Below are 22,871 nucleotides of genomic sequence, written 5' to 3'. Positions count from 1 at the left end.
AATGAGTACATATGGCACACATTTTATTCTACTGCCTTTAAAGGTGAATGCTGGTGATGCTATGTAATTCATTTGGGGCAAGATTGTAATTTCTCAGCAATATCCACAGAAGCAAATAAAGAACACAGTAAGATCTAGAAAGTTTTCTAGATGAATACTACCACGTGTTTAAGAGCTGTATCCACAGCAACTAGAAACAAACACAAAACCAGTCACCATTTAACCACACTCCCCTGAGAAACTATCAACATAACAGCTTCTAGCAACATATTCAGACACTGTGCCAGCAGAATATTTAAGAGCTAAAATGAGGTACATCGAGTAATGAACTTGGTGGGTTTACTTTCAAATTCTACCACACACTCAATCCACTCATTGAATTCAAGGGTGTTTGACAACTCATCACTCACACACACAGTTCTATGCTTCAGGTTCCTCCAGACCAGAAGAGTTCAGCTAGAAAAAGACTGGGAATGGTAAAGCTCAAAGAATTGCCAGCAAAGAAATTCTGGGGTTACTGTTTCTTGCTTTTTCTTTTTTGCAGAAAGCATTCAAAGTGAATTCTGCTTTGGATAGAAGTGTTTAATGAACAGCAGGGAAAAAAAAGATAAAATTATTTACATCTCAGTATCATAGAGGTATACTATAAACAACTTTTGAGAAAGGCATTTCCCCCAGTTTCTTCCCTTCCCCTACCCCCCCCACCCCCACTTGTTTTTTATTTAAACTTTTATTGTTGGTTTGCATAACCTGTCAGGCTCATGTTCTTCAGAATTTCTTATGAAGACTCAAATAGTAAACTTCCTTATAAATAGATGCTTATAAAAAGTATCTATTTAAGAGAAGAGCCTCCCTTATGAGAGTCTGCCAAAAGTGCCCAGACAATGGAGCCCCATTAGAAGCACTGATGTTCTCCTTCCACAATGCTACCAACATCCAAGGAAACTGCACTGTCTCATGTCTCAAACAGATTAACTGAAGAGTAAAGAAGTGGGAGGAATGAGCAGAGCACCTTCCCAAGGGGCAGCTGAACAAAATTCTTACATTATAGCATAGTGAAGAAAGTTAAAGTTCACTTCCCGCACCAAGCAAAGCAGAAACTGTGAGAAGAAAATGTTAATTTATCTCACCTATGGCTCATTACCTACAGACAGCATATTGGGACAACAGAAATCCACACAACATTTACCCAGAATATAATTCAAAGCCTGTTTTGATGACTGACATGTACTTCGCAGCTTTCATTATTTTAAATTTCACAAAAAAAAACTATCTAAGAAACTGAGCTGCATTCTTTATAGCTTCACTCCCACAGGTAAAATTATCATCTAAATTCTTTTCATCTCTAGCATGATCTCTTCCACTCCACTGTCTTCAAATTACACCTTGCCAAATTTCTAAAGGCCCAAGTACACCAATCCAGAAAATGGTTTTCAACTTTTCAAATATTATTTTGAGAGGAAAATAGTCTGTTTTTCATTATTACCACTGCACAGCAACATTTGTGAGTGATGCTTTTTCCGATTTAGCTGATGACCAGTAAATTCTGTAAATGAGTCATTAAAAAACATCAGGTGGGTCAAAAGCTTTCATGACAACCTTTTCTGCAGAGCCTCTATGGAACATTCATACATTGATCCTATGGCCTTCTGATCACGGGTTTCACAGATTAGCACTACCAGTTAAATAAATGCTGTGCTCAAGTTAAAGGCTAAACATGAAGGTAACTTGAAAGTGTTTCAGCAACTTGTAAAGGGAAGCGTCTTACTGATGTTCAAACAGTGTTCCTGCATTTTAGTCAAACCCCTCCACCTTTTTAAAGAATTCTGTTTGAAGTCAAACATGAAAAGACATTTTTCCACTTTCATTGTTCATAGCCTAGGGAAAGGACAAGATGAGAAGAAAATGTTATCAACAGTTCTTTTATCATTTACCGTTCTGAACTTATTTACCACTTTTTGTAATTAAAGAGATATTAGAAAGACTGTCCTTCATAACTGGAAGTGGCTCCTTTCTCACATCTGAAGAAACCCGGCTGCACTCCTCACAGCTGTCTGTAGTCCAACATACAGTTTCAATTCATTTTCTATTACAATGGCAATGTTCAAGAATTGAGTAATTTCTAGTTCAGTTCTTATGTTAAAACTGATCAGTGTTCTAATAGGAATGGAGAAAAATAGATTAGAAGTTTCTGCTTGAGGAATAATTTCATCATATTGAAATGTTAAGGAAATAAGAAAACCAGAATAATGTTATCAGGGACTAGAAACAAAGATTCATACTCCAGCTGCAGGCCAAAGCTTTATGCCATCACACCTCTAATTCTGGGAATGCATTAAGGGTAACACAGCTATATCTGTCTGCACTGCACTACCCCCAACACAAAAAGAACTTTTGTATCAGTATACAACTGTGTTTCAGGCAAAGAAAACTCAGTGAAGACAGAGAACATATCTAAGATACAGGAATTGAGACACCACCTGCCTTGTTTTGCTGCCCTACAACATAAAGACTGAGAATATCTGTATTTGTTAGTTTGTATAAAACAGAGAAAATAAAAAGACTGCTATTCTGTTCAATAAGGAAATAAACCAAGAGGATTAAACATGGCAAAAAGAAAGTCACTTGTGGTTTACCTCTGTAACTTAGAGATTTTAATTTCTGCCCTTAAGAAACAACCTATACACCTACAAACAAAGGAATTTCATAGAAAATTTTCAGCCTCTCTGAAAAGGCTGCTGACCAGACAGATACTCAAAAGAGTAAGGAGCATTTGACTTTCTAACTTTACACAATGGCTTTCCCTAAAGACACGAAGAAGCAATCACTTTACCTTTCAGCCTCACTTTTTGTGACAGAATGCCAGGAGTACTGATATCCCCACAAGATTGCCTGACATCCTGCTCCCATCTTGTGAAGCATTTTTACCATACAAAGCTATACAAACCACTTAAATGGCTATCAGCAGTACAACGGTGTATGAAAGATTGATGGAGAAAAATTAAAAAATAATTCTAAGAAACAGGAACAATGCAAAATCTATGAACCAAAAAAAGATAATCCTTAAAGAATGCATAGCAATACCTGCTGCTGTCTCTGCCGCCTCATTTGGGCAACCTGAGACATCATGATTTGACGATCCAGTAACTCCATTCTCTGCTGCCTCTGGATGTCAACTGTGGCTCCCATTCCCACTCGAACTTCATTCGTTGGCTCCGCAGATGAGAAGACTGGTTCAAGAGTCCAAGAAAATATCTTTGCTACCCATCTGGGTACACAAAGAATTCGATGAACTTTTAACATACTGCTATTGTAGCAAATCCCAGAAATCTAAAATCAAAAACAAAATGTTAAAGAAACCCTGAAAACAAAAATACTTTACACCACATTTACTTTGAATTTGGTTGCAGGTAACAGTCGGTCTTTCTGGTTTTTTAAGCACTTTTACTGTATTTACTCACAGTTCTCAGTCAAGAATCAGAGAACAAACAGGGGATTTCTTTACTTCCCTACAACTACAAATTGCTTGTTTAAGTCTGTGTGGTGCATTGCCTGTGACTCATAAAGGTTCAAGGGTTTTTTTGTTTGTTTTGGAATTTGAACCCAAGCCTTGAAAATTACCCTTTCTAAAACTGGTCAAAATGAAAACAAAATTTTAATTTCTAGTAAAAGAGCTGGTCAGCGTATGCTGCATGCTGACCTGAGAAGATTAAGACAGCTCTTGAGAATGTTGACGCACTCTACACACCCCTTCAAAAAAAAACTACCAAATGCCTTTAAGGCTTCTGTCCCCACCACCTGAATCTCTCCTTCTAGTAAAAATAAAAGCAAACCAGCAGAACTGAAGTTAAATCTAAGACTATGCACACACTCATTCCAAAAGAAGCCCAGCTGCCTTACAGGAGGGAAAAAAAATTTGAAAACCAATTCATTAAAAACTGTGATACTGAAAAAGCCAGTTTTCGTGAGGCCCTTCTCCTACCTATAAGAAAAAAACCACATTCCCTGTGTTTGTGCCTGCCTTGGGGCTTGATTTCATTTCAGATTCTGCAGGAGAAAGAGAAATTATGAGCCCCATAAATGGAATTACAGTCATCCCTCAGCCATTATTTTGAATGCCATTGTGAAGCCACAGCACTTGAGCCCAAAGCGGTCCCATCTGCATTCTGCGTTATGCCACATTTCAGCATTTGTGACTCTTTACTGTCTGTTATGCCACAAGAAATATGCTGTCAAAGCACAGTGAAATGAACAGGAAGAGATCTGAACCTCAACAAATCTGTAAACATACCCCAGCAATGAAATTATGTGAAAAGCATGTAGAAACTCTGAATCTGGTGTATTTATTTATTTATTTATTTGGGATTTGTTGTATCTCAGTGACATTTGTATAAAGACATTAAATGCATTGCTGATTATACAAAGGGAGACAGTATAGAAAAACCCAACATTCTTTAGGAGTGGGGATATTTTTCAGACTATTAACAAGGTTATTGTTAAATACCCAATGAGGTAGCGAGACTTTTAGCAAAAACACATTCTGCTTTTGGAAACAATGATTTTTGTTTAATATTACTTTCATTTTATGACTCACAGTTGGATGTACAGCCCAAGCTGCTGGTTGCTTGACAGCCCAAGCACAGGCTGTCATTCTAAAATGAGAAAGAACAGTTCTAAACTGGTCTTAAGCTCTTCAGTCTTTCAGTCATGCTATGAGAAAGGAGGTAAATGCTATAAAGGCCATAATCACATCAGAGTGAAGGCTGCCTTTAATTAAATCTTCCTCTGTATTCAAAGGAAGATCCTAACTGGACAGGGCACTATAACAGAAGCTTTTTCATTACCTCAGAGATCCTTTCCTCAGCTCTAGTGAAACTGTTCCAGATGACTGTAAACTCATTACTAAAACTGTGCACATCAACTGGAAAGTAAGGCATAGCTATAATCACCAAAAACAAAGGGAAGAAAATTCTTATCACTTCTGCAATTCACTTGGTTTTGGTATGTACTGCTTGAGGTGTCTGCCTAGCAAGAAGGTCCCCCAGAAGCAAAGTCCCTGATCCTGAGGGAGTTAGGTAGATAGGCCCCTCACTCAAGAAAACCTAGATTGCACAGTAACTGAAAAAGCAGTTCTGGGGGAGTGAGAATTACTGAACCAGATTGCAAATATTACATACACATTTAATCTCATTGTTTTCGTCAATGCGAAATGCACAAGCAGCACTAGAACATAATATAAATGATCTCCCTTCCTCCCACCTTGTTAGGTTGTAGATATAGGCAGTATCATTAGGCTATGGAGCCAGGACTCCTCTTTCATTCCAGGGATTCTGCACCTGATTGTACAGGGGTTAACTAGGCAGGGAAAGAAATCCCACTCAAAATACTTCGTCCAACATCACACCAACATTCCTTCACTTCTTTCAAATGCCCCTCCTAGAACTCATCTCTGCTCTCTCTTACCACCTTTGAAAAGGTCTAATGTTTTCAAAAATCTTTAACGGGTTCAAAAAGTCACAAGAACAAAACAAAGCAAGCAGTGATAGGAAAATCTACATCTCCCTGAATATATGACAAATCTAGACACGTGTCTGAACATACTAACCACAAAGAGAATCATTATTTATCAAGTCAAGACAGAAAATAGAGCAATGAGACAACAGCAGCCTATCTTTGGTGTCAGTGCTTTGGAACTTGTTTGTCTCAGAAGGGAAGCCATACTGCAAGCCTCAATTAACAGCTGCATCAGTAAAAGCATTCTTGTATTTTTCTTAGCAGAGATGGCTGGGCGTAGAATCATTTACGCTGGAAAAGAACTTTAAGATCATCAAGTCCAGTTGTTAACCCAGTACTGCCAAGTCCACCATGTCCTTAAGTGCCACATCTACATGTCCTTTTAACAGCAATAGAGATTGTGACTCAACCTCTTTCTGCCCTGGGCAGCCTGTTCCAGTGCTTGATGAACCTTTTGGAGAGTAATTTTTCCTAATATTCAATCTAAACCTTCCCTGGCACAACTTAAAGGACATTTCCACTTATCTTACGTGGAAAAAGAGATTGACCCTCACCTCATCACAATCTCCTTTTAGGTAGTTGTAGAGAGCAAGTCATTCCAGAGCACTTAATCAGGAGAAAAGGCTTCATAAGGCTAAAAGTTTATGGACGTGCTAAAATGAAAAGCTATTATATGGAAGTATAAGAAACTTTAAAATGTTGTGGTCAATTATATCAAATTTTCAATAAGTTTCAATTAGTGAGGACAAGATAGCTATTTCCATATTTCCAATAAACCCAGAATGGAGACATTTGTAGTTTAAAAAAGGCTTGTGATTCAGTCTGGCTCAGTGTCATACTCTCATCTTAATGTCAAGTATTTCCAAAGAACTTCCTCTATAGCTGGTTCATATGCAGAACTTGATAGATATAATTTTAAAAATCATAAGCTTTGACAAAGTAAAAAGCAACTTTTTACACTGTTTTTGTTATTGACATAGAGTGAATTTTTAGTGTTTAATAACATAAAGCAACATTGTTTGTTCAATGAAGATAAAATAACCTCATTATCTTCCAACTTCAGCACTGTACATCAGATTAAAGGGCTACTTCCCCCAAACAGAGGAGCTTCCACTGTATTTTAGCCGCCAAAAGTCACCACAAAAAAACGTTGTGGTTATGTTCACACTGTTAAAATGGAGAATTTGTGGCTAGCAACATAAGGTGCATCTTAATTTCTGTTAGTCACAACATCTTCCACCATATTGTATGTGGTACAGTGCTAAGAAGAGGAAATGGAGGATGCTGGAAATTCTCTGGCACACTGCAGAATAAAAGCGTGCTTAGATATTTTCAGTTTCTTAATGCTGTGACTTACTACTGATTCTTCACATGAAGTTTCCTAACCTTGTCCTGCCCCCATATAAAGCCTGACTTCCCCTCCCCTTCCCTCAAGTCCTTCCAAAGTTGTACATTTTTGAGAAAAAGGAAGTAGCTGTAGTTTCTCTGCAATTAGGTAAATCAAACATAGAAGCTCTCCAGTATTTTAAATTGCAAAGATACATATGCTCCACAAGTAGCTGGAATAGTATTTAAAATTTAAATATTTAAATTCACTGTACTTCTTTAATACCAAAAAAGGAAATCAAACTGGAAAAAAGTAAACAGACTGGTGTAGAGAATTATGTTGAATATTATTTTAACTAACAGACCATGACATCAAATACTAGATTATCTTGTTCGGAAAAATGCAAATACATCCATGATATGTACTCAAGACTTGGCTGTTTTCAGATGCAACAAATGAAAAGCAAATAGTTTTCTTAAGGTGAAGTGATATTTTTATATCTATTTTATCTGCTTAATCCTTAGTATGTTCTAAATTCTAAAATTTAGACTCAAAAGATGGGTTGAAATTTGTGTCAGGATTCTGTATTTATCTTCATTAGAGAAAGCATTTATCAAACCAACAGGGATTGTGTGAAAACCACCCAAGAAACAAAACTACTCAACAAATAAACCCCACTACACATGTATTTTCAACTTCTGTTACAATTCTAACAGATTATTTTGTTTGGGTTTCCTTTTTGGAAATTGTTGCAAATACTATAAACAGCCTTTTGTAAAAGTTACCCTGAAAGAAAAATAAGATTATAGAGATACTAAAATATTTCTCTTCAATTTTTTTTCCCGTTGATTTGGCTCATAAATTTTCCAGATACCTTGAAACTTTTTTTTCAGAGTCCATCAGTGCTTAATTGGTCAGATGGAATAATTATCAGCTAAAAAAACATTGTGTATGTGCAAGCATGACTGTACTGCCATTTTAGCACAGTACAGCTACTCCTTAACTTGTGCTGGTGTCCTAAGCATAGGTTCCCTTGGTCTCTGCTAACATTCTGTAGGTGATGATTAACACATTGTTAACCAAATCTCTTTAATTACAAGATCTGGATTTGATTAATCTGACCCAACATAGATATCTGTAATTTAAAAGCCTACTTAATAGGCTGGTTGTTTAAAGTTGGTGTCATAGTCACCAGAGAGAAATGGGCACTCTTAGGATGTAACTCATCCTTTGGCAGATGTCTCCAAAGTACACACACAGCTGAATTACTCTCATGGATTCCCTCTCTGAAAAAGGGCAACATTGCTGCCAAAAAAAGCAAATACTGATAGAACAATCTAATTCCTAAAAAACCAGTTGGTATAGCTGATCAAACAGACCATAACTTGGACACAGAAACTCTTCCTCAGATCTAAGAGAAATTTAGAACTGAAATACAGACTGAAAACCAATATCCATTTTTCTACAGAAGCCACAGATATTACAGATAAAAGTGCCTTACGACATGTTATTACCTTTTCCTGTCCTTTCTCACTACTTTCTCCTTCTTCCAGAGCTGGAAATATCTGCATTTCCCTCCTCCCCAGACAATTACAACCTCATTTCCAAACCAACATCCCCTGTATTCCAGATGAATCAACTCCTTTTTTACACAGATGTATTAAGTGATGCAGGAGTAAGTGCTGGTAGCTTAGTCAGCTGTCATGTGTTCACACCTTGACGTGGGCAGGGTGTCACAGCTCCCACCACAGGGAGCATTAGGTCAGTAAAGTCAGTGGAATGTAGTGGCACTCAGATAAAGTCACTTACAGTCACTCAGCTGAACACTGAGCACTGTCCACACAGAAATACTGCATGGTAGTTTTGGGCAGGATTCAACACATGTGTTAATGTACATGGACTTGCTGGAGCAAGTCCAGTGCAGGGCACAGGGATGATCAAAGGACTGGGAGCATTTTTCCCATGAGGAGAGGCTGAGAGAAGTGGGGCTGTTTGGCCTGGAGAAGAGAAGGCCCAGGTGATTTTACCAAAGTAAAGAAATGCCTGAAGGGAAATGAAGAAATGAGCACAAACTGAAATATGGGAGGCTCGCTCTGAGGATCAGGAAACACTTTTTCACTGTGAGGTTGACTGAACACCAGCAGAGGTTGCCCAGGGTGGTGGTAGAATCTGCATCCTTGGAGATACTCAAAAGCCATCAGAACACGGTCCTGGGGCAAGCTGCTCTGGGTGGCCCTGCCTGAGCAGGGAGGCTGCACCAGGTGCTACCCTCAGTGATTCTGTGAACTGAGTACATGCTCTTTGGGAGGTAGTTCTATCAGGAAAGGGGAATCACATCCATTACACACAAAACACATGGTTTTACTTGGGTAAGTACTTAAGCATGGGCAGAATTTTTAGTATGTGAGTAGTCTCACTGATACTAGCAGCACTACTGATATTTATACTGTAATACCAATGTCAGATATTCAGAAATTAACTAGATCCAACATTTAGCAAACATTTACCTGAATCCACTTACAAGCACAGTTACAAAGTGTTCAAAAATCATACTTTGACTAAAGTCCTACATGAGACTGAATGTGGATGACTGAAGGATACCCAGACTAACTGGAGGATGAAGGACAATGAACAGCAGGACACAAATGTGGAGGTAACTGCATACATTAACAGACTCTGACCAAAGATCCTCTTTGAGAAAGCACACATTTAATATGAATTTCAAGTATGTAGAGGGGATGATATTTTAAACATGAACACTATACTGTGAAGTAACACAAATGCAAACACAAAATGTTTTAAAACAACACAGAATTCAGCATGCATTCTTCAAAATCACTTAAGAAAAGTGTGAGAGAGGAAGAAAAACAACAAGAAAATTAATAATTCCTGATCAGCTGATCAGATCAGATCTGATCAGATATTAGCTACATAACAGTATTTTTAAGATGGGACCTAAACCAATTAAAGACTGGTTTAATTATTTTGCTCCCCCAGCTGAATCACTTTTTATCCTATATATGCCAATTATAAAGGACCTGAATTCACTATACAAAAACTTCTCAGCTGGATGAACAACTAACAGTAATGATGGATAAAATTCTTAACAAACAAAACACAAAAGTACTATTCAAGTACACTTGGGAGCATTTAACAGTATCTGTAGTCTATGCAAAACTAAGTTAGCCACTTCAAAATTATGAATAATAACTAATGTACTCAAAAAAAAAGAACTGAAATTAAAATCACGCACTCAACACTGTCTGAACTTTCCATCTTAACCTTAAGCTGTTAAAGTACAAGCTCTAAATTACAGATTCTCTACATTTTCCAATATCTAAATATAAAAAGCACAACTTTTCATACATTCTGAGAAAAGTAAATTCCAGCATAGCTCAGTAACAATGCAGAAAACTGTTGCATTCTGCTTAGTGAAATCTCCAAGTCAAGCAGGGTTTTAGAAACTTCTCAATTTCAGTTTCCTAAGGTTTGAACTGAACTCTACATAAATTCAAGGCAGCTCACAGGAGACTTGGTGGGTTCCAAATTTTAAACTTTATGCAGTGCAAGTCATCTTGCAAACAAATAAAAAACTAACATGAGGTAAGAAGAAAGGCTAGAACACTAAAATCACAGAAAGGGCCTGAAAGATACCTTCCCCCTATCAAATATAGCCCTAAGCTACTCAGAAAAACCCATGGCACGTGATCTGTCTGATGACATTATCCTAGAAAGTGGAGGGAACTGCATGTCTTCATGGGACATGTCTTCTGCTGGTCACCAACCTGAGATGACTTCTTTAAGCAGATGAGCTCAAGCTATGAATGAGCCTTGACACACTTCTCAAATTTCAATCCTACAAAAGTATGGCAAGGAAAAATATAGTGGGAATCCAAAAGATTTTAAAGGGGTGGAAAAAAAAGGGAGACAAGATGTCTACATCCAATGAAACATGAATACCACTTCCTTAGGTGTTTTGACTATTTTAAAGAAAAAAAAATAGTGAAGAAACTGTTTCAAGCCTTCACTTAACTTAGCGATATGCACTACATGGAGGCACTTCTGTAAACAACTACTGAAAGAATTTTGGGCATCTCTAGTATGTTTCCTAATTTTATGGCACAAACCCCAAAAAACTCTTATCACAAGAAACAAATTTTGTCTGTATGCACCAGGCATCATATATTCCTGGCAAAATAAATCACTAGAAACTAAATTAGTCCTATCAATCATAAAATGATTACAGATTACTGATGACATCAGATTTGTGAATTTCTTTACAGTCCACTTCATAAATTCTGTTTTCCTTATACATAAGCATAATGTATTTAAACAGCATGTTTTATACAACATACCAGCAACTGACATACCAAAAGTACAATAATTGATTGTCCAGTTTCATGTGGACAGTAAAGAAACTGCCTTTAAGACCGTAATCCTGTGCTGGTTTAAAATTGGATCTAGCAAAATATACCTTATCACAAAGACAGACACAGCAGACCTTTGTATTCCAATAACAAATCATGAGCTGTAATTTCTGCACCTGAGAAAAATTCACCATCAAAACCACAAATCGTGAAAAATTCCCTATCACCAGGCATATTACATCAATGCCCACCTGCCCACACAGACTCATACATGCATATCTGTAATGATGGCATCACTCAAAACCACTGAAAACAAGAACTCAAGGCAGGAAAGTTCCCAGTACCTCTATACCCTGCCTAGAATTCACAAGAAGGTCTCAAGATACTTGCAAGGATGTAACTAGAAAGTCAGATCCCATTTAGTCATGTTCAAATATAGACTGTGAGAACTTAAATAAACTTAAACTAGGAACACCCTGAAGACAAAGTGGAAACAGATAACAACTCAGATATTGTGCTGGCACCATCCATTTTAATATTCCACATAAGCAGAAGTGTAACAAAAGCTAAATGACAGAACAGCATCATAATGCACTCAATATGAGTGCCTATGTAATCTTCAGTGCTTAAAATACAGTGAAGTGTCTACCAGGCAATGAACTAGTGACTAAATATTACACCTATCTGACCTGGTGCTCATGCCTTTACTCATCCTTTCTGTACAGATACCTGAAAATTTGAGTCCACAAAGACTACAGCAGTAAGCTAGAAAAATGTTAAGATTTATAAGAATTACATAACATAGGTTGTCAGAATGACTTAACATTAATTTGACAATCTATTTCTGTAATTGTACATATCAATGTGTTATCAACCAACTGCACTTGTAGTACTAAAAGGCACCTTTATAGTGTTGCATATCCTTGCTTAGATTATTTAATATACCACGAAACTTTATTGCTTTATCAAGTTTTTGCAAAAGACACCAAATTATAATTTCTAACAGAGGAGAAAAAAAGACTTCTTAATCACAGAAGTGTGGCAGATACGCTATGCAAAAGAAATGGCTGAAAATCCTAGCATAAATTTCTTTTCAAACTGCAGCACTTCTTACAAAGTCATGGAGTGCAGAAAAAAATTGACACTGAAAACACGTTATAATTGATAATGACTTAATTCATGCTGACTGAAGCAATATGAAACCTTGAAATTATTTTCTAGCCATCCTGTGACACAGAAGTAACTCAATTTAATCCTATGGGTTTACATCTAAGTAAAACATATTGTCAATCTTAAATTAAAAGAAAGATCCTTTATAAAAAAGAATACTAAGAAAGTTCAGCAAGTTTTGTAATATAGAAAATAAAACTTTATATTAAGAGGGAATGAAAATAAGAACTGTGTAATGTATTATTAAAAAAATGAGCTACTCTTTATATGTCTGTATAATCAAGTATACACAGAGCTTCTGTCATCAGCAAAGAGGGAGTTAAAATGCCTTTCCATTTCTTTCCTTTCCTTCCCTCTCTAACGAACACCTGCTGGAAAGGAAGGGCTATTAAAAGAGCCAGCAGAGTAACAGGAAGGGTAGTGTGTGTGGAGGAAGTCACAGATCCTTCAGTGGGCACAGAGGCTTGGGCTGATTTCCAGGGGAGATGGATTCTGATTTGTTAGTTGCACTGCTTTCATCGATATTTATAGCAAGATCAAATCATGAACAGACATCACTGCTGCTCTGTCACTCCCGTTATTAGTTATCCTAGAAACTCACAGTCAATGCAAATGGTAAGAGATCAAATCACTAAGTTGTAGCAGCATTTCCTTCTGAGCTCAACCCAAATTCAAATTAGTAGGTTCTATACAGCAAGGGCATAATTTGAGTTCTCCATCAACTTAATAATGAGTTCCCTTGGAAGTGGCAGCACTCCCACTGTTGAAAAAAGTTACAGTCCTTTGGGCCAAGAAATCAGCCTGAGCTCCTAATTTCTAAGTCTGTAAAATTTTAAAAGCTTATCAGTATCTAACAATCTGAAAAATTTAGCACAATCTGTTCCAGCACTAAGCACTTTACCAACAACAGAGTCAGAAAGGAAAAAGATCACAGCTCCTTTATCTGACTGATGTGATGAACATGATTTTGTGCCCTTACTGCCACTGTCATTGTGAGAAACAGTTATATTATAGATTTCCTTGGAGAACAGCAAAGCATGAAAAACCTTCACAGCAAAGTTAGTAAAACCTGAGTTTTGGAATCAAAGCTTGAGGCTTGCTGAAATCTGAAAAAACAAACCTCAACCTGGGGTACACATTTCTACCATTTCCTCAATGATCTCATTTGTAGTTGTGGGTGTACAACTATATCCATGGCAACAAAATTAATTTTATGCGGGGAGCAGTGGCACCCTGAAAAAATTAATCACCAATTTTGTTGTCTATCAGTTTGTCACCAGCTAGTCAGTGCTTCACATATTTAGAAGCTGAAGAGGAAAACTTTCTGGTTAGCAACACAGAGTGTTACTTAGTAATTTCTGTTCTTTTTGAGCCCAAATATACTGTGCTGCTCACAGACATAACAGTGTGTTTTAAGCAACATATGATTTTTATAACAGTAAGACTTACCAATCCACTTAAGGCTAAAATCCAGATGTAGGAACCAGAGGTTAAGAGCTAGAAGACAAGAGCAGGGATTTAAATTTTTATTTTACTAAGTTCTTGCTATATTAACCACTAAGTTGCAATATGATATAGGTTATGCACTCATCATGACAATGAGAGACGTCAGACTTTTACCTTTGTTAAAATTCAGTTTACCATTAAAAAAAAGAAGTATTCCAGAAGGAGCAAGTGGAAAAAACACAGGGATCCAACAATTGTTCTCCTTCTAGAGAACAATACATTTTATTTTCATATAGCTTACTAAGTATAACAGGATGTCAGTTATAGGCTGCACAGAAAAACAGGTCTGAAAGACAGACTGAAGCAAAGGAAATGACTCAGCAGCAACAGGAGAAGAGTTCCAAGCAGGCAAGCACTCCAAGTGAAGCTCTCAGACATGCAGTCACAGACAGACTAAGCACCAGTATCAAAATTAAGGAAATAAAGTTCTTACCCAGTGACATATTTGCTGACATGAAATCACAGAAATAAGTTGGAGCAATTTTTTTTAAATCCTGATAAGTCAACATGGCAGCCCATTGTTTCTATCAAAGTATGTGATTAATCACCTGGAGAAGGTTATTACCAACTGGAAAAATGGACTGAAAATGGTCACTAAAATGTTTCTGCGTGATGCTGACTGAACCATGAGAACACCTTCCCTCCAGAGTTCAGACTACGGAAACAGCGACTTGAGATAAGGGCAGAGTTTCCAAATGAGAAGAAGGCAAATGAGTCTCCCCTCAGGCTCTGGGTGATGGCAGCAAGGGTTCAGAGCTCAGCAGGGAGAGATCCCACAGAGATACAGGGCTCAGTGACAGCACTGATCTGAGCTGGACGTGCTGTGTGCACGGAAGCAAAAGGCAAAAGACTCAATGGAAAACAGCCCACACATCAGCATGGCTTTCCCAAAGACTGCAGTAATAGTGCAAGTGATGGGCTCAGAAGAGAGGAAACAAGATTTCTGAGACCAAGAAAATAAAGTGCTGGAGCAGAAAGTGAAGGAAACCAAAGGCTGAACAGGAATGAGGATGAATGAAATGGCCATGTGGAGCATAAGTCAATATTCTGAAACCAACTACTTATTCTAAAATACTCTCTCCCACGTTTCACATAGCTATGGTGTATTTCCCATTGCTTGTGCCAGAGCTACTTTTGAATCCCTAAAAAATATAGAAGTGAGCCTAATTTCTCATAAATTTGGACATCTCATAATTCAGGTTGTGACACAAATGTCCATTCATTTCTAGGCTGCTGGGTCTTGGGGTTTTTAAATTGTTTCTTGAATACTTACTGGCTTTTTATACCAAGTAGCTATATTTTCCTAGTCATATTTCACAGAATACTACATGATGTTGCTGTGCTCTATGTTACACTATTCTAAATTACCTGTCACATGGTAAGGCATGATATACAAGTAAGATTAATTTATATAAAAGTGAAATTCAGTCAAAACCTTGATTGTTTACTAACAGTCTTAACACAAAAAATACTATATTCTACAGCTTTATTTGAGCTCTAATCGACAAGGAAAAAATAAGCAAATTCAAGAATATAAGCAAACTAGAAAGGTAAAAGATAAAAATGCTTCAGGATCAGGTTCCATTTTTAATCTCTTTTCATCTAATTCATTATACTGACCAAAAAAAAAAAACCTTGTGGAATTGTCTATTATATTTTCCCATATAAGACAAGGTAAGGACAGACCACTTGCTCACCACTTCAGCATACTAGAATCACATGTTTCTATATGTTTTAGCTGATGGGAGAGTTATTAGCTAAATGTATGCTCAATCATGCACATGGAAGCATCAAAATTCACAGGCAAACCGAAATACAAACTTACTAATGACATTATTAGTTTATTAAAAGATGAACAAGCAAGTACATACCATACCTGTAAACCCAGTATGTAGACCAGAGACTTGTTTGTGATAGAAAAGTGGCCCAATACTTGAGTCACCTGCACTCTTGGAATGGAGGAATAAAATGGAACAAACAGCGCAAACACAGGACCCAAGCTGCAAAAAGAAAGGTCCAGATGGTTATAATAATGATACCAGCAACAGTAGTGCCAAACAATCAAAAGGAGTTAATTTTAAGTACATAACAATCAAAATGTTACACCACTTTGCAAACAAAGGTCTCCCTTAAGAACACACACTAGGTAACTTCTGGCATTCTAGGTAACAGATTCTTTAGCAAATAAGAACGAGTGACAAAAAGTATTTTATTTCCCAATGTTTAGGACTGGAGACAGAAGAGAAGGCAACATATTTCATCTAATAGCAGATTCTTTCCATAAAGCACAGCACACAACAGTGTGAACAGCAGTAATGTTCTACATCAGAACAAAATATGATTCAAAAGGACAAATGGCAAGAATTTTACCTTTCCCAAAAGGTTAAGGAAACCACTTCACTTATGAAGCTAAGCTCCCAGTATTTACCCAGACTTAATGTGTTAGAGGATTGCCAAAAGAGTACAGTACCTAAGATGGGAATAATGACAGTTTGATTTAACTTCCCTTTGCCAGTGACTTTCATGGCCCTACAAATAAACTCCCTTTAGGGTCCTCATCTTAATCACAACACAAGATGTTTTTTAAGTTTTTAAACCATCGCTGCAAGGATGACATAGAATCTAAGACTTCAAGCACTTTTTACAATGACCAGATGCCTAGACTGAACTTGTGAACACGAGCTAATGCATTTCATTCAGACACTCAGTTTTGCATATAATCCTTTTTACACAAACAAAATACACTTGTATAAATAGACACAACACGTTACTGAGATAAACTGAAATTACTGAAGTTCTAAGAGTCAAAATGCTATAAGAAAGCAACATACAAAAATAATTCTTCATCTGAAGTTATCCCATTGTAGGCAATATTCACTGAAAAAAATCAGGTTTTACAAATGAAGATAGAAGAAAAACAAAGAAAAAATTTATTTCTCTTCTAAGAAGAGTACTTTTAAATTATTTCTTTCTACTCTGACCAAATTAAGAGAATACCACAACTGCGGCATGCTTTTCAGGTTTTATTGATCATGTGATGAACAGTGACTCAGAGACAGAGATTCACATGCAACAGTGCACTCAATCATAAGATAGGAAAGTACAAAAAGGAATTTCCCAAGACTGCAAGTGCATTTAAAAAACGAGATTAGAGCATGCTAAAAGGTTCCCTAAATGTTAGTACTCACCAATTATGTCAATAGAGACCACAGAAAGCACCACCCCAGTCCAGAGTGGCTATCAGCTGAATTCAAAGTCTAGTGTCTGACACTGCTGAGTACCCAACAACCTAGAGGAGCTGGAGGAAACTTAGTGATTGCCTTTTTCTGCTAAAACAGTAAGTTCATGGGCACTACAGAAGTATGCTCCTAAAGGAATCAGCGTCTGTTTTTTAGACAGAGCTCATATCTAATACAAATGGGTATTACCCAAATATCCATTCAGGTTTCTTTTTTTAAAATGTCAAAACTGGTGCCCTTCAAAATGCTGTGTGAAACTCATTTGCACAGGCAATTCCACTGTGTGAAAATTCATTCCAGTTAATTTTAAACTTTCACCCTCAACTTTCTTTATATGATTTTGTACTTCGAAATTTTTCCTTTATTTTCTGTTGTCTTTCAATAGTTAACTAATGCCTTTTTTTAGAATATCTATATGGGGACGCTGCTCTGTCAGACAAGTCATCCACAGAATAATACTAGAATGTGGCTGACATAGTAAAGTACAACAAAAGGATGGTCAAGGAAAATGTGGACCCAGTGGTGAAAAAAGGACAAGAAAAAAGTGACAAAGGACATTCAATGTCTTTTTGGGTCAGTTTTCAATGGTTAGTTTTGCCCTCAGGCCTTGCAGGTCCCTGAGTGTCCTGTGGGACTGGAGCAAGACCTGCTGTGAAGGAAGACACTTTGGAGGCTCTTGAGCCCAGCTGATCATACAGGAGGCAAAAGGATCAGATAGGCTGCACCCCAGGGCTGCACCTCAGGGAGGTGGTCAATGCTACCTCACTGGAATATCATGGTGATTAGGACAGGCTCCTGACTGGGTAAGTGCAAATGTCACACCCATCTTCAAGGAGGTCAAGAAGAGGATCCTCATAGCTTTCTATCCCTGGGAAAGTTACAGAACAAAGCTCCTAGGAGCCATTGCCAGCTACATGATGGACAAGGCTGCTGCTAACATCCCATTGGATTTACCAAGAGTGACTCTGGTGCTGTGGATAAGGAAGGGGAAGATGGCAGATGTTGTACACTCTGACTTCAAGATGGCCTTTGACTCGGTTTCTTCTTTAGCCCTTAAAGAAAAACAGGGAAGATATGCACTGCACTAGCAGATTAGAGGGAATCTGGCTGCACAGCTGGACTCAAAGGGTTCTGATCAGCAGCACCAACTTTAGGGGCAACCACTTACTAGCAGCTCCCCTCAGGGATCCCTACTGGGATAAACACTATTTATTATCTTTATCAAACAACCTGGATGATGGGACAGAGTGCACTCCCAACAAACTGGTGAGTGAAACCAAACTGGAGGAAGCAGTCAATACTTTGGAGAGCAGGACCACATTCAGCTATTCCTTGACGAAAATGGGCTGACATTAGAATGTTAGGGAGTTCAACAGAAGTAACTGTGGAGTCTCCATATGGGTTAGAACAACCTTGTGCAGTGGCACAGACTGGTTAGAAAACAGATTTGCAGATAAGGAGCTGGAGAATCCTTTGAGTGTTAGTCAGCCTTTGAGTGTCATTTTATCCTTGCAGGAGAGGTCAATCACATACAGGGCAGCATTATCAATGTGTTGTCCTCAGGCCAAGTGAAGTAATTGCTCAGCACCTCTGAGCTTAAACCTAAATCACTGTGTCCACTTTTGGGCTTCATGCTTCAAGAAAGGTTTTCATATAGTGGAGCAATTCCAGACAGGATAATGATGGTCCAGTATTTTACCAGGCTGCCCAGAGCTACAATCTCCATCCTCAGAGGCACAGCCTGGACACAGAGCCCAAAATAACCCATTCTTGTTGGACATGTTTTGAACCCAGGGTTGAAGTAAATGACTGCCAGAGATCCTGTCAAACCTAAGCCACCCTATTGCTCAGTGAAAAATCAAAGCCTCAAGATCACTGGAGGAATTTCTGTTCCTGTATTTCACTGGACAGGTACAAACACCCATCCACATACTGTAAATAAAAGGACTGGCTCTTAACTCTTTTAGTTATGTTAATCAGCTGTTTGTTTCCATATATCAGATTCAACATCTTCAAGTGGAAAACATATTCTTATTGAAAGACTACTTCAGCATTTTTTTTCCCTTCACTTCTTTCTTATCCTCTTGTATTTGCTTTTCCTCTCATCTCTTTTAGTCTCCTTTTCTGTGCTTTCTCTCTTTTTGCAGAGACCTTTGCCCCAGCCATTTGTTCATTATACTATGAGAATATCAGGAATGCCCATTCATGTGCCATGATTAACTTCTACTAGAAATCTGTGATGTCTGTGTGCAAAGAAGGGCTATAGATACAAGCATATTCTGATTCTGAACTGAGTTTTTGCCCACTTCATATTTAGGAAGTTAATTTTAGTCATATGGGTTAGAAAATGAAATTTTCAAACAACCCAGAAAACTCTAAAACCTGAAAACTGAATTCTAGAGTTTGAACATTCTACATATTCATCCCAAAGATGTACTGCAATAGCTGTCTCTACAATAATTACATCCCCATTTTGAAAAGCACGCTAATTTTCAATATTTGAAGTGAAACATAAACACAGTGACAAGATAGGAACATTCTACATCATATGAATCTATGAGATTGGTTTTGTACAAAGAAATAAAAAAAAAGTCATATACAAACAATATCCCTGAAAAAAATAAGTCAGAGATGTAAAAATTGTCTGAGAAGAAAAAATCAGGGGTAGATACATATTACAAGAGAAATATACTATTTAAAGTCTAAAAGAGTGACTATTAAATGCAGATTAAAAGAAATTATTAGCACTAGCAAATATATGCAAAATAAAGAGGAAAATATATACAAAACAGAGGAAAAATGGTTCTAAAATGCATGAACAAAGGGTTAGAAAGCTAAATAAATGTAGCTTCTGCAAAAATGCTTGCTGCTGTCAATAGAAGTTCTGTGGCATTAGGTTTGCAGAAATAACCTATTTTATTCATAATGACTCACTACACTTACTAACTGCTGGGCTGTGTTTTTCTTCATTCAAGTTCTCCAAAAAACCATTAAACTGACAAATTCACAACCACATATTTTTGGGGGGGGCTAAAAATATCACCTATAAAAACAGCTGCAGATTATACAGGCACGCAAGCAGGACACTTGCAATTCAAGTTACTAAGTCACTTCAGTGACCTGCATTCCTACAGTCAGTCCAAACACTGCCATACTACACTTAAGGTTCCAGCCTTTACTCTGAAGATGCTAAATATTCACAAAAACATTCCTTAAAATTAATGAACTCTGTGGAATGTGACTACCCTTGATGTGAGTACCCCTCTTCCTGCTGGAGTCCTGGACCCAAAGGACTCACCTACTGCACCCAATTCTTTCACTACACATGAGCAGGACAGCCCATTGCCTGAGGTCTCTCAATAGCAGCAAAAGCCTTAGGCTTTGTTACCCAGTACTCACTAGCTAATGTGAATATTTTACAGGAAAGCAGTAAGAATGCTAAGAGAAAAATTTAAAAATGCATCTGGAGGTGAAAAGAAAGGTTCTTCCTGTCCATGGATATCCCCGCAGAATCCATGCAGCTTGCAGTTCATGAAAATTTGAGACTAACCATCTAACCAACAGCTTACAATCCCCTCATGAAGGCACGAGTCAGATACCTATCCTAAAGTAAGCTTTAATTTTTAATGCCAAGACTATCCAACAATATATTTTGTAACCTGGGTTCCATGTTCCTCACCTTGTCTGCCAAAATCTGAACAGTGTTTGCACATACATGTACACAAATGTATGTCTGCACATATATGGTAAACAGAAACACTTTCTGAAACACAGCAATTTCTTAATTTACATGTTCAAATCCTGGAGCAGTCAAACAGATATTGGACCAACAGCAGCTGTATCAGAACAGAAAACAAACAGCTAGGAGGATAAACAGTTAGTGAAAGAATGCAACCTGCACCATTTAATTTATCATCATGCTAGGCTGGATTGGTAGCTAATACGCCAGTGTGACTCAAAGGGTACAATCTAGTACTGTATCTTATTCAGAGGAAGGCAATATTTTATCCGATCAAAGCAGGAAACACATACTGTTGTTTTATAATGATAAAACAATTCTGAAGCAAACATTTCCTTTAATAAGAAGCTGTGGTACTAATGTCAGCCCTTGAGCAAAGACATGACTGCGTATCTCAGAATTTCCCATTTCCACAGCAGACCTTAGGTGCTGGGCACGGAACCACACTGTGGTATAACTTTGCGTACATATGAAGCAAGTTCCCTGTGCAATTTCCCTTTAAGCAGTCCTGAATTCTCATTACTTCATTGAAAGCAATTTCAGTCTCTGAAAAAGCTGAAAAATTAAAAAATTATTCAAAAACAAGTAAGGAAAAAAAATCCAGAATAAGACTGGTAAGTTTTTCCAAAGACTGTCTAATTCTAATGTGATGTTAGAAGATGAATGCTCCATTAAGACTGAGGAGCTGAAAGCCCTAGATAGAGCCTTTCAGCTCTTTGGCATCTAAGGGGAATCAAGTCATGTGTACAGGGGCAGTTCAACACCAGAAAAATCAGTGTGCAGTCTCAACCAAGTGCTCCAAGCAGGTACAAAAGTAGCTCACAAGGCTCTATGTTCTGCTATAGCAAAAACATTTCCTATAATACAAAGTATTATAATACAAAGTAACTTTGCCATTAGATCTGTGTTTACTTGAGGTTTTCTGATGAGATAGACATGTTAGCAGAGATCCTATCTCTCTACACACCTTAACCACTACAATGTCTACCAACACCTGTGCTGTGAACACAGCCCTAACATTTCCAAGGAGGCATCCTGCACTCTGCATGGGTTGGACCTGCCAAAAATAGCCTTATCATGCCTTGTTGGTTGTTTAAAATTAGGTCACCAAATGAGGTCATGAAACAGTCCTTTGCAGTCATGAATGATCAGTATCAGTTTTTGGGGAAAAGCCCAGGTAGCTCTCAACCACAACCTGTAACAGCAAACAAAAGGATTTTCCATCTGCCTCTGAACTCCAAAACCCTCTTAACACAAAATTTAGCTCTTACATTAAGACTTCTTCACCCAGAAACAAAGTTATTTCAGATACAAATGGGTTAACTCAAAATTTGACATTCCATTCCTTTCCTACTCCTTAGCCACTCATTCTTGTCAATATTATTTTAGGGGAATCAGATTTGTGTCTTAGAAGCTTTTTATCTTTCATGTATTTACCTTACTATTATTATTATTATTATTTTATTATTATTATCATTATTATTATTACTACTACTACTACATATAAATGTAATAAGCAGCTTACAAAGGCAGACATTCTTACTAATCTCTCAAAGTCCCAGAGTTCTTTAACTCCCTCATACGTTTTTGAAAGGCATTTCTGTAAATCCTCATCATTATGATACTAAAACCGTGCTGGGAATGTCCACAGGCGTTTGAGACGTCTTCTTTAACACCACATCTCGGTATGTCTCACTTTTGAGGTTTCCTCATGCTGCATCAGATCTCCTCGGTAAGAAGTTGTTCAAAGTATGTACTGATTACACAGCTCTTTGCTGTAAATTAAGGTATTTTTAAATGCAGATGGCATATAAACAAAGTTTTTCTCATACGAGAGGGATTTCAGTCGGTCAGCAATTACTCAAGTAAACCTCTGGTAAAGTCCCTTCTGTGGCAGTCAGTAGTGCGCAACTTCAGGGGGGAGGTGGAAGTGTTGTTTATAATTACTCTCTTTGAGCAGACTAATTGCAAAAGGATCTAAAATAGATGCTTTCACATCCCATAAAACA

General features: G+C 37.5%; 1 protein-coding gene across 1 annotated transcript in view; it reads right to left on the bottom strand.

The window, feature by feature from the left end:
- The window catches only part of UBAC2 (UBA domain containing 2), a 95,811-nt gene that overhangs the window by 22,908 nt on the left and 50,032 nt on the right, over nucleotides 1–22,871 (bottom strand). Inside the window, exons 5-7 of the mRNA XM_005487273.4 lie at nucleotides 15,761–15,884; nucleotides 13,828–13,875; nucleotides 3,085–3,330 (exon numbers count right to left, since the gene is read on the bottom strand). Coding sequence (XP_005487330.1) covers nucleotides 3,085–3,330; nucleotides 13,828–13,875; nucleotides 15,761–15,884 — 418 coding nt within the window. The remainder of the gene's footprint in view (nucleotides 1–3,084; nucleotides 3,331–13,827; nucleotides 13,876–15,760; nucleotides 15,885–22,871) is intronic.

Source organism: Zonotrichia albicollis, chromosome 2 (assembly GCF_047830755.1).
Source record: "Zonotrichia albicollis isolate bZonAlb1 chromosome 2, bZonAlb1.hap1, whole genome shotgun sequence".
In the NCBI taxonomy this organism is placed as follows: Eukaryota; Metazoa; Chordata; class Aves; order Passeriformes; family Passerellidae; genus Zonotrichia; species Zonotrichia albicollis.
The sequence above is the reverse complement of the archived record's forward strand: the minus strand, read 5'-3'. Positions and strand labels throughout refer to the sequence as shown.